The sequence below is a fragment of the Ranitomeya variabilis genome, chromosome 5 (assembly GCF_051348905.1).
Source record: "Ranitomeya variabilis isolate aRanVar5 chromosome 5, aRanVar5.hap1, whole genome shotgun sequence".
NCBI classification, from domain to species: domain Eukaryota; kingdom Metazoa; phylum Chordata; class Amphibia; order Anura; family Dendrobatidae; genus Ranitomeya; species Ranitomeya variabilis.
Genome location: NC_135236.1, coordinates 316,627,973 through 316,641,152, shown reverse-complemented (window position 1 = coordinate 316,641,152; position 13,180 = coordinate 316,627,973). Strand labels below are relative to the sequence as shown.

Below are 13,180 nucleotides of genomic sequence, written 5' to 3'. Positions count from 1 at the left end.
GTGCACGTGACATCTTTTCAAGGTGTGCAGAGTTTTCCCAAGTTTGTCCTGAAGCATCCGTTTGGTAATTTCCTGAGCCCATGTCTGTCTTTCTTAGGCTGCCGTCACACTAAAAGTATTTGGTCAGTATTTTACATCAGTATGTGTAAGCCAAAACCAGGAGTGGGTGATAAATTCAGAAGTGGTGCATATGTTTCTATTATACTTTTCCTCTAATTGTTCCACTCCTGGTTTTGGCTTACAAATACTGATGTAAAATACGGACCCAAAACTGCTAGTGTGATGGCAGCCTTAGACTGCCACCATATTTTTTTATTTTTTCTCTCTCATACTTTTTGGGAAGTATTAAAAATGCTAAATAATTAAAAAAAACAAAAACAAAACTCCATTGTGTCTTTTGAGCCTTTCCATTGAATTTCATTGTAAAGTAAGAGCGGAAAATGACTGAATGGTTAAGGGCACTCTTAGCTGTTTGGAGTCTTTTGTGTGAGTAATAAGTAATCGAATGGACAACCTTTTGAAAATCCTTGACAGCATGTTTAATAAAACAATGTTCTATTATGGTACTCCACAGAATAAGGAGCTGCTTTTACCAAAAATAAGTACATATAACACTATTTGCTTGCTGTTTTTTTGCTTCATTCCCACTTTTATATGGAAACCTCTTAAAAAAATAAAATAGAGAATAAAATAAATTTATAATATACATTTTAAGTTCATCCCAGAATAAAAAGAAAACAGTTACATTTACTTTGCACATTAGAAGTTCACATACTTTATACTCAAAAAAAAAAGGAACGCTCTCATTGTGCCTTTTAAAATAAACCTTATCACAGCATAGTAAAATACACATTAGGAAACATTAATTTAAAGGTATCGTCTACAGCTAGCAGCTCCACATCTGCATGCCGTTCTCACTCGCTTCTTAGCTGGACTTAATTCAATAGAATCTGTGCTGAGGTCTCCTGAACCTGCAACCAAAAAAGTACAGGTTAAATCACATCTACTTTCACAGTTGCATCTGTCAACTGAGAAGAGAATACAAGTATCTACCACATGCCTTATGGTCACTGTAAGAAGATTACATCACCTATTTCCAAAATGAAGGAGCTCTATAGTGCACAGATATTTATTAGAATCAATGAAGCACATCAGAGCCCTTTTGTTCTAGTAATACACAGAGGTTTATGATCAGAGACTTCACTAATGTGATCACATTGACTAGATTTCTCCTTTTAAGTCCCTTTCACCATGGATTAAAATGGTCAGCTAGAGGATAGAGTTTATAGCACCTCTGGCTGCATACTGCATTGTGAATTTCTAAAATATACTTAAACAGTTATCAGCTCTATATCAAAATGTTAAGAGTCAAATTATAGAATGAAACCTCTCATAAATCTAAATACATTCGGCTTAAGCCCACCCAGCCTGACCGCTAGTAAAGAGCAGTGTGAGATCTCTGTAGCAGTACGGACACCTAGGAGCTGTCAGTCAAGCAAGCAAGGAGGGCAGAGAGTGAGTTAAAGGGAACCTGTCACCCCCCAAATCGAAGGTGAGCTAAGCCCACCGGCATCAGGGGCTTATCTACAGCATTCTGGAATGCTGTAGATAAGCCCCCAATGTAACCTGAAAGATGAGAAAAACAGGTTAGATTATACTCACCCAGGGGCGGTCCCGGTTCGGTTCTGTTCTGGTCCGGTCCGATGGGCGTCACAGTCCGGTCCGGCGCCCCCCATCTTCTTACGATGACGTCCTCTTCTTGTCTTCACGCTGCGGCTCGGGCGCAGGCGAACTTTGTCTGCCCTGTTGAGGGCAGAGCAAAGTACTGCAGTGCACAGTGAAAGGTCAGAGAGGCCCAGCGCAATGCAGTTCTTTGCTCTGCCCTCAACAGAGCAGACAAAGTACGCCTGCGCCGGAGCGTGAAGCCAAGAAGAGGACGTCATCCTATGAAGATGGGAGGCCCCGGACCGGACCGCAACACCCATCGGATCGGGACCCCCCCCCCCCCCCCCCCAGGTGAGTATAATCTAACCTCTTTTTCTCATCTTTCAGGTTACATCAGGAGCTTATCTACAGCATTACAGAATGCTGTAGATAAGCCCCTGATGCCGCTGGGCTTAGCTCATCTTCGATTTTGGGGGTGACAGGTTCCCTTTAAAGGAATGTACAAACATCCTTATCAGTAGAACATTGACAGAAGAAGAATCTAGCCTGAAACCATGCAAACTGCATATTTTACAGCCCACTTGTGCTGTAACTACAGGGAAATCATGAGTTTCACAATCAGGAAATATCCAGTGCCTGCAGAAGTTTATCTAGAAAACTTTTTTTAAATAATGCAGTCAGTTTTAAATAAGAAGTCTGGCAACATCCCCTTTGAACAAAAGAGACATAAAACTAAATTGAGGTTTGTTCACATCATTCCTTATTCCAGCTAAAGCACCACTCCAGTTTTTTTTTTTATTCTAGTGCTGAAGTGGTGTCACTAATGTAAATTCCCTATCCTTGTAATGTACTAACTATAAGCCGTCTTCACCAGTTATTGGCGCCGCTCTGGTTGTCTGACATTTGTGACCTGTCAGATCGCTCCAGTTTGCTGGGCGAGCTGGAGGTCACATCTCAATGCAAGTCCATCAGATCCAGAGCGCGGCTCTGATAGTCTTACACTGAGAGCTTCTGTCTGTAAGTATTGTATGATATGGCATAATATAAAAACTTTGACAAAAAAAAAAAAAAAAAAATACACAGTTGATAGTGCCACAGTAAAAGAAAATCCACAAAAGGCATCAGCATGGCATGTTCTTTTCTCTACAAATTAAGCTGAACTAAAATAATGCTGTTACCTATGGATTCTTTAATAAATGCATGCATAATTTACTGAAGGCAAATGTTGTGAGTGAGGACATGCCCTTCCCCACATGGCTCCCATAGTTAGGTCATACTATATGTAAAGCCAATTCAGTAAATATTTGGTAACATTAAAAGCAGCTAGTCACCCTTAAAATGCTATTTAAAACTACTTATTGTGTCATAGAAGACTTAGCCCTATAAAACTTACACCTGCAGTATAGATTTCCCCTCCTTTGTCAGGAAAAAAAAGTTTATTCGATTTGTAAGTGTTCGAGCTTAAGGGCTCGGAGCACCATTACACCCCCTCAATCAAAATGCGCCCTCCCCACCCTCCTTTAACTTAAATAACAGTGCTCGCTTGCTTAGAGCAAACGCTGCCTGGATTGAACTGAACCACCAACCCTGCGTGAACGCACACACTAAAGGTACCGTCACACTCAGCAACTTTGCAAAGAGAACGACAACAATCCGTGACGTTGCAGCGTCCTGGATAGCGATCTCGTTGTGTTTGACACGCAGCAGCGATCTGGATCCCGCTGTGCCATCGCTGGTCGGAGCTAGAAGTCCAGAACTTTATTTCGTCGCCAGGTCGTCGTGTATCGTCGTGTTTGACATCAAAAGCAACTACGCCAGCAACGAGCATAGGGGGCGTCGCAGCGTCTCCTTCTAGCCAGTCGGTACACTCCGGCTGTTTGACATGGAGCCAACAACCAGCGAGAATGAGAAGTGAGTTGCCGTTATGTCACTGGATCACTCCTGCATCGTTCTGGAGTTGCTGTGTTTGACGTCTCTACAGCGACCTAAACAGCGACGCTCCAGCGATCTAGTTTAGGTCGGCTCATTGTCTATATCGCCGCAGCGTCGCTGAGTGTGGCGGTACCTTAAGCGTGCTCTCAGTCTGTAGTGTTTGTCTGCAGTGTCAGTGGACAAGCACAGCTAGTGATTCAGGAATTCAGGCAGTGTTTGCTATGCAAACAAGTGCTGTCAATCAAGCTAAGGGCAGGTGCACAGCATGTTGAATGAGGGGGCGGAACGGTGCACGGAGCCCACTGTCAAGGCAAGCGTGCACTGGGGAGACCTCATTAGGGACCAAAACTTCTATATTACAGTATAAGTAATTTACATTGACTTTTAAAGGATGACAAGTCCATTTAAAGAAATACTAAAACTTTTTTCAGCACTGTAGTGGTGCTTGAAATGTAAGATCCCTTCCCGTAGTCTTCTACTTACCTGCCGCTGTCTTTACCTTTAATAGGCACTACTCTGGTCCCACGGCGCCATCTTGTGACCATAATTTCTGACTGGTCGGAAATCAGAAGTAACTGTCACAAGCTCTCCATGAAAATCTGTGAAAGCCAGAACAAGGCTCTCAGACATACACTGAAAAGTGACCTCTGACTCACCCAGCAAACAAGAGTAATCCAGCAGGTCACAAACTACTGGCCACTGACGGGAGCAGCAGCAATAGAAAGTGACCACTGCGGTGGGAAAGTACAAGATTAACTGCAGGGACCTTAGATTAGGAGCACCACTACAGCGCTACAAAAAAAAAAAAAAAAAAAGTGTGTGTCACCAGGAGACCTATCAAAATAAGTGGATGGAGGCACGAGATTATACGGCTGAATGCATCCGCACAAAAGGTCCATCTGATGTAACATGCATAATGTGTTTTTATCTTACATTCTGCAGCCTATTACATATATGAGTTACACTCATACCTTTCATTTGGTAATCAAATGTCAGTTCCTCTCCAGCTTTAATCGGTCTTGTTGAAAATAGTGCAATTCGAGGTAGACGTACATCCAGATTATCAATAAATACGTTGTATACCTGAAGATTGGGATCACACTAAAATCCAAGACAATAAACAAGACCTGTAAGGGCTAGGTACAAATCAACATTATGAAACTTTTTATGTATCAAAAAATCTGTATAAAGCAATGAATGAATGAACAGATGGGGGAGGGCGAACTGGTGAATACTGAGAGGTAGTCTGAGAGGTAGTCCGAATTACAAAGAAAAAAAAAAAAAAAAGATGCATGGTCAGGAAGAAAACTGCAAGGTCAGTATTTCCCATCTGTAAAAATGGCAACACGCCTTAGGCTTCCTTTGCATGTCCATAATTGGAGTACGTGTGGCATCCGTTTTTTTTCCCCCCCCACAGATGCCACATGTAGCCTTTATAGCCCATGCGGCGATGGACAATGTGTCCATGCAAAACACAAGGAGACAGGTCTGTTTTTTCTGGCAGCAAGGATGACAAGAGCCAACTCTATGGGTCTGTAAAAAACAAACACCTACAGCACTGTTTCCATCCATGTGTTGTATGTGTTTAAAGCTACTTTCACACTAGCGTTGTTTGCTGTACGTCGCAATGCGTCGTTTAGGAGAAAAAAACGCATCCTGCAAAGTTGTCCGCAGGATGCGTTTTTTCCCCATAGATTTACATTAGTGACGCATTGCGACGTATAGCCACACGTCGCAACCATCGTGCGACGGTTGCGTCGTGTTTTGGCAGACCGTCGGCACAAAAAAACGTTACATGTAACTTTTTTTGCGCGTCGTGTCCGCCATTTTCGACCGCGCATGTGTGGCCGAAACTCCGCCCCCTCCTCCCCGGACATTACAATGGGGCAGCGGAAGCGTCGTAAGACTGCTTCCTCTGCCCACGTCGGGCATCACTTTCACAACGTACGTTGGGCCGACGCATAGCGACGGCCCCGTGCCGACCCTAGTGTGAAAGCAGCCTTACATTGCAACGTGTAAGAGAATTTTTGTCATTTAATGCTTTCTGTAACCATACCAAAAAATACCACCGATCACACTTTTCACGTGTTTTATATGGAAGTGTGAAGGATGCCTTAGACGGCTGTAGGTTAGCTATTCTTCCCAACTCCCACAGGATACATGCTGAGCAGAGTGTGCACGAGTTCTTTATTGGTAGAGGGCAATAAGCCTCAGCCAAACAACTTTGGAAATGGCTGATCTGCCATGAGAACAAGAGATTGAACATGTTAAAAGGGAACCTGTCAGGTCTGATCATGCAGTACAGGATGCAGCAACCCCAATAATAAAGGAAGAGATAAAGGCGCAAAATACTGTTGAGACAAGCACTCGCACACCTACCAATTCATGGAGGGGGTCACCTAGTATTAGAACTGCACACGGATGAGGCTAGTATAGGGCGCCAGTCACACAGATGAGTGCAGTGTCCGGCTTACAGCCTAGTAGTGATGCCCATACTGTTAAATTAGGGGGGCTGCAAGCACAAAGTGCATCCCACAGGAACAGGAACCTTAGGCTATATTTTGCATGGAAATGAAACAAAATGTGCATTTTATACACATACACAGGGCTGCCACTAGATATTTCAGGCCCCATACAGGTCACATTTTCGGGCCCCTCACATTAACAGGTCCCGTTGAACAACAGATCACATACATAGCCAGCAGCTTTTGTCTGAGCCCAAAGATTTTTTTTTTTAAGCCGCCACCACCACAAGATTGACTCTTTTGGTCAGGTCCTACTCTATTCTAACCTATTAAAGGGAATCTGTCACCCCAAAAATCGTATGAGATAAGGCCACCGGCATCAGGAGCTTATCTACAGCATTCTGTAATGCTGTAGATAAGCCCCCGATGTATCCTGAAAGATGAGAAAAGGAGATTTTTGTGTACTCACCGTAAAATCTTTTTCTCCGAGCCACTCATTGGGGGACACAGGACCATGGGGTGTTATGCTGCTGCCACTAGGAGGACACTAAGTAAACAGAAAGATTAACTCCTCCTCTGCAGTATACACCCCTTCACTGGATACAATTTCAACCAGTTCGGTAGTAAAGCAGTAGGAGCATGAACAAAGACACTTCTTTGGTTTTGACATAGTTTAACAACAAGCCAAAACAGGCTAACAGGGTGGGTGCTGTGTCCCCCAATGAGTGGCTCGGAGAAAAAGATTTTACGGTGAGTACACAAAAATCTCCTTTTCTCCTACACCTCATTGGGGGACACAGGACCATGGGACGTACAAAAGCAGTCCCTGGGTGGGGAGCAATATGCTAATACCCCATGTACCACCAGCTTACTGAGTTACCGATGTGTGCAGAATGCGCCTGCCGAGGGCAGCGTCTGCCGAAGCCTGAGTATGGATGAGGTAGTGCTTCGTGAAAGTATGCAGACTGGACTAAGTCGTAGCTTTACAAGCTGATGTGCGGACGCCTGGTGCCGAATGGCCCAAGAAGCACCGACCGACCGGGTGGAATGCGCCTGAATCCCAGGTGGGACAGGAGTGTTCCTGACACGATAGGATTCCTGAATAGCGGAACAAATCTACTTGGCTAGAGTGACCTTTGAGGCAGGTAGACCCTTCCTATGTCCCTCCGGAAGCACGAAGAGGACATCTGACTTACGGAAGGGAGCCGTGCGAGATATGTACCTCCGAAGAGCTCAAACCAGATCCAGAGTATGGAGAGCTTTCTCGATACAATGAGTAAGGTGCAGGACAGAAAGACGGCAAGACAATGTCCTCGGGAGAGGTTCTCAAAACCACCTTATCTGGGTAAAAAATTCAGAAAAAAAGGGGGGGGGGGGGTCGGCAAGAGAGCCGCCAACTCAGAAACTCTCCTAATTGACGTAATTGCCACTAGAAAGACCACCTTCGATGAGAGGAGGGTGAGAGAGATGTCCTGCAATGGTTCGAAAGAGGCCTCCTGAAGAACTCCGAGAACCAAGTTAAGATCCCATGACGCCAAAGGCATTCTATAGGGAGGGACCACCCGGGAGACTCCTTGGATGAACGTCTTAACCGGCAGTCTGGAAGCGATCCTTCGTTGGAATAGAACAGACAAGGCGGACACTTGTCCCTTGAGCGAGCTTAGGGCAAGGCCTGACTCTAAACTTGATTGGAGAAACTCCAGAATGGACGGAATGGAAAAGACTAAGAGCAAACGTCCATGGGTATTGCACTATGAAAAGAAGATACGCCAGGTGCGATGAGAAATGCGCATGGATACGGGTTTCCTAGCGCGAATCATGGTAGAAGGACCCCCGGAGAGAATCCGGCTTGGGCTAAAATCCAGGATTCAACGGCCACGCCGTCAAAGACAGGGTCCCAGAGTTCTGATGGCAAATTGGGCCCTGGAAGAGAAGGTCCGTGCGATCTGGAAGGCGCCAGGGGGTGTCGGCGACCATTTGGACGAGTTCCGCGTACCATGCTTGGCGCGGCCAGTCGGGCGCGACGAGAATCACCGGTCTCCCCTCTGCTCTGATCTTTTTGATGACTCTCGGAAGCAGAGGAAAGGGCGGAAAAATGTATGGCAGCTGGAACGGATGCCACGACAGAACCAGGGCATCTACCCCGATGGCGCGAGGATCGTGGGAACGGGCAATGAACTGGGGAACCTGGTTGTTGAACCTCAAGGTCATGAGATCCACATCCGGCGTCAGCCAGCGAAGGCAAATCTGCTGGAAAACTTCCGGATGGAGGAACCACTCGCCCGAAGCAAGACTTTGGCGACTGAGGAAGTCCGCTTCCCAATTCTCCACGCCCGGTATGTGGATCGCCGATATGAGCGAGTGATTGGTCTCTGCCAAGCGCAGGATGTGGGAGACTTCGCGCATGGCTGCTCTGCTGCGGGTTCCCCCTTGTGGTTGATGTACGCCACGGCTGTGGCGTTGTGGGATTGAATTCTGATGGGATGACCTGCGAGAAGGTTGGTGAAAGTTGTGTAAAGCGAGAATGATCGCTCAAATTTCCAGGATATTGATTGGGAGACGCGACTATCTCGTGGACCAACGACCCTGTGCCGTGTGGTGAATAAAAATTGCACCCCAGCCAAAAAGGCTGGCATCGGTAGTCACCACTAACCAGCGCACAGGAAGAAAAGATTTCCCTTGGTTCAAGGAAGACTGTAGTGTCCACCACCTGAGGGTCTGCCTGACCTGTGGGGGTAGATGAAAGCGACGGTCGAGAGGAACCGGGCTTCTGTCTCAGGCTAAAAGGAACGCCTGTTGTAAGGGACGGGGATGGCACTGCGCAAACAGAATGGCTTCCATCGCCGCAACCATTTTTCCAAGGATGCGCATCGCAAAGCGAATGGAGTGAGGGACTGGGCGGAAGAGCCTGCGCGCTCCCTGTTGTAAGGATAGAACCTTCTCTGGAGGGAGAATGACCAGCCTGCGGGAAGAGTTCAAAATCATGCCCAGGAAGCAGATTTGCTGGGCCGGCACTGGAGATGATTTCTCGAAGTTGATCTTACCAACCCAGGCGAGAAGGATCCACGGTGATGCTCACCGACTCCTCGCAGGTAGACTGGGACGGACCTTTGATTAATAGGTCGTCCAGATGTGGCAGGACTACCACTCCCCGAGCGTGAAGAATGGCCATGAGAGCCGCCATGACCTTTGTGAAGACTCTGGGGGCGGTGGCAAGTCCGAAGGGCAAGGCCACAGACTGGAAGTGTACTTCTTGGGCTGCAAAGAGCAGGAACTGCTGATGAGAGGGAAAAATTAGGATGTGTAGATAGGCATCTTTTGATGTCTATGAATGCAAGGCACTCTCCTTTTTCCAGGAACGTGACAACGGAACGGAGGCAGTCCATCCTGAAGTGTCGGACCCGTACGAATTTGTTTTAGCAGTTTGAGATCCAGTATGGGCCGTAGAGTCCCGTCCTTCTTTGGGACCACGAAAAGGTTGGAGTAAAACCACGTGAACCTTTGGTCACGAGGGACTGGAGTGATGACACCGTCCTTTTGAAGCGCCTGTATGGCGTGAAGAGAAAAAAAAAAAAAAAAAAAACCTCGATTTTGTATCCGGAAGATACGAGCTCTCTGACCCACTCGTCGTGAACGACCGAGAGCCACTGTTGACGGAACGAAAGAAGGCGTCAGCCTACGTTGCCGGTGTCAGCCGGACACGCCAATGAGTCATTGTGAAGGTTTAAGGGATGCGGACGGCTCAGGGGCAGACGGCCTGGGTCCGGGTTTCGAGGAACGGTTTGGTCTGTATGAGACCTGGGAAGTTCTGTTGTCCCGACGTCCCGAACCAGGGGAAGAGGACGACAAACTGGAGTTGTTACGAAATGACCGGAATCGAAACTGCTGCGGATTCCGTGCTGGGGAAGAAATTCACTTTTTTTTTTTTTTTTTTAAATCCGGTAGCGTCAGAACTGATTTGGTCTAGGTTTTCCCCCAAATTAAACGACCCGCTTGGTAAGGAAGAGAGGTCAGCGACTTTTTGGAAGCAGAGTCTGCTCGCCAATCGCGGAGCCATAGGGCCCCCCCCCCCGATGGAAATTGCGTTAGCAGCCGCTTGCGCTGCGCAATTAGCCGCATCTATGGAGGCGCTAACGACAAAATCTCCGGCCTGAGCTAACTGGTTAGCTAGTCTGGCCGTCTCTGGGGGAAGATTACTGCCGTGGACGGTAAAGGTCAACACCTCAGCCCAGGTCACCATTGCCTTAGCTACCCAGGTAGCTGCAAAGGATGGAAGGAGGGCTGCTCCTGAGACTTCAAAGACTGAGTGAGCCAAATAATCAATCTGGCGGTCAGAAGGGTTTTTGACTGATGAATCGTCTGACAGAGAGAAGATTGTTTTGGATGCAAGCCGCGACACGGCAGGATCCAGAAGGAGAAAGAAGTAAGCCCTTCACCAGATCCCTTGAGAAAGGATATTTAGCTTCCGTGGCTTTTTGAGCCGTAAAGCGCTTTTCTGCTCCCTGTGTTTTGGATAATATCCTGAAACTCAGGGTGATTATGGAGACTTCTTAAAAGATACAACGTGTTCCTGAGAGGAAGCAGATTCATCGTCCACCATTAATGCCTGACCAATAGAGGAGTCTGGGTTAAAGATTCCTCCGACTCATATACTGAGCCCTGTACGCTGCGACCCTCAGGGGAGGGGGAGCGAGAAAATGAGCTTGCAGAAGCAGAAGCTGAAGCTCGCGCGTGTACGGGAGATGGGGAAAAGGTTTTTTTCCTGGAACCCCGGGAGTCCCGTACAACGGTGCGCCCCCTGTGGTCGGACAGCCCCGCGCCGTTATCAGATTCCGTCGCAGCCGACGGAGGTGAATTCTGGTTTAAGGAGGACCCAGGATTCCACTGAACGTGCGCGGCCCACTCAGGAGACGACATAGGAAGTGGCGGCAGAAGGCGGCTGCGCACTGGCCAGGTCACAGTTCTGGCACAAGGGGGGACTGTGGGTACTTGGCAAGGCAGACTTGCAAGTGGCACAAATGGTAAAAAATACAGTGCTTTTTTTGTCCCCTTTTTTCCATAGATTGAGACATAGTGAATGTCTATCTCCGATAAACCGCAGTAGCAGTTATGTGAGCAGGGAAGGGGTTAAGCTTTTCCCTATGCAGCGGAGCAGCTTACCCACGGTCCTGAACTGGTGTCCCCAGGGAGGAAGAGAGGGAGGTAGCGTTTTCGGCTGTATTTCCCTGTAGCAGTGGAGTCCCAAGATGGCGCCCGAGATTTGCAGGGCTCTTCTCATTCAAAACGAGAAGCGCCTGAACAGTGGGCGGGGCTACGGCGTGGTTTTTTGAACTGCGGCCTAGTCCGGCTGGAGAAGCCGGGGACTAAATTAGTGGAGCCGGCCGACGAAGCGCTCTGGAGGCCGCGACTAACGATCGTCGCTGGCATCTAGCCAGCGGTACCTCTCCCCAGGGACCCGGACCGCTTCTTCCCACGCCGGTAGCGTGAGGAAGATAGTACTCACCAAAGGAGGGACCACCTCCAGCTCAATCGATCCTCCCTGTGTCGGGGGACGGAGAGCCTCCTGAAGCATGCTTGCCTTCTCAGGGGACTTACAGCTGTGCCTGCCGCATGGAGATTTTTGCAGGGTTCTTCTGCGCCTGCCACAGGGGGCTTACGGCTACTGTGGGGACTACGAGACGCCAAGATGAGGGCTTGAGTGCGGTGGAGCCCGGGAGATGCACATAAGAGGAATACTCCATGTGCTCGCCATCTTACAGGGGGGAGATCGGGACCGTATAGGAACCGTCGCCCTAGCGTAGATTAGGCGTGCCCCATACGTCGCAGGAGAGGGACGGGGAGGTATACTCGCCGTGCTCGCCTGTTGATGGTTCAGGGGAGAGCGGACCCTATAAAAAAAAGGAACCCGTCGCCCCCTTCACTCCGTTAAGTAAAAAATTAAAAATTTACAGAACTAAAAACTTTAAAATAAAAATTAAAATAAGAAAGTTGGGGCCTGAAAACAGACCCAAGTGCCTCCTACAGACACTAAGCAAGAACTGGTTGAAAATGTATCCAGTGAAGGGGTGTATACTGCAGAGGAGGAGTTAATCTTTCTGTTTACTTAGTGTCCGCCTAGTGGCAGCAGCATAACACCCCATGGTCCTGTGTCCCCCAATGAGGCGTAGGAGAAAAAGAGGTTAGATTATACAGCACTCACTCAGGGGCGGTCCCGGTTCTGTTCCGGTCCGATGGGTATCATGGTCCGGTCCGGGGCCTCCCATCTTCTTAGGATGACGTCCTCTTCTTGTCTTCAGGCTGCGGCTCCGGCGTACTTTATCTACCCTGTTGAGGGCAGAGAAAAGTACTGCACTGCGTAGTCGCTGGGCCTCTCTGATCTTTCCCGGCGCCTGCGCACTGCAGTACTTTGTTCTGCCCTCAACAGGTCAGACAAAGTACGCCTGCGCCGGAGCCGCGGCAGGAAGACAAGAAGAGGGCGTGATCGTATGAAGATAGGAGGCGCTGGACCACGAAGCCAATTGGACCGGACCGCCCCTGGGTGAGTATAATATAACCTGTTTTCTTACCTTTTAGGATACATCGGGGGCTTATCTACAGCATTACAGAATGCTGTAGATAAGCCCCTGATGCCGGTGGCCTTACCTCATATACGATTTTTGGGGTGACAGATTCCCTTTAAACATTTCTGAAAATACCCAATACTCTTTTTAAAGAGAAAAAATGGAACAGAACTGTAAAAGGGAATTTATGGTGCAAGGCCTTACAAACAAATATCAATTTGTAGAAGTAATATAAAAGGAAAAATGCAGGCAGCACTCCAATAAATAATGAAAAAAATGGACTATATTAGCCCATATGGTATGGCAACGTTATGGCTGTGACCAGACATTCTCCAATCTACAAAACTCTTTATAGGTATATTTGTATTTATTTTTCTTTAAGGGAATGAGTCACATACATTTTTTTAAATGACCAATAATACCACATACAAGGGACAAATACCGCTACACCGTAACCAGACCACATATTACCACCACATAATGACCGAATACTACATGCAAGGAACAAATACTGCCACACCATGACTAGATCACACATTACTACCACATAGTGACCAA

The 13,180-nt window shown here is 47.6% G+C and overlaps 1 protein-coding gene across 2 annotated transcripts in view; it reads right to left on the bottom strand.

Moving 5' to 3' along the window:
• Window positions 1-519: 519 nt before the first annotated feature.
• The window catches only part of SUV39H2 (SUV39H2 histone lysine methyltransferase), a 75,094-nt gene continuing 62,433 nt past the window's right edge, over window positions 520-13,180 (bottom strand). For both annotated transcript variants that reach the window (XM_077264638.1, XM_077264636.1), the window contains exons 5-6: window positions 4,569-4,698; window positions 520-971 (exon numbers count right to left, since the gene is read on the bottom strand). In XM_077264638.1, coding sequence (XP_077120753.1) covers window positions 868-971; window positions 4,569-4,698 — 234 coding nt within the window. In that variant the 3' untranslated portion in view covers window positions 520-867. The remainder of the gene's footprint in view (window positions 972-4,568; window positions 4,699-13,180) is intronic.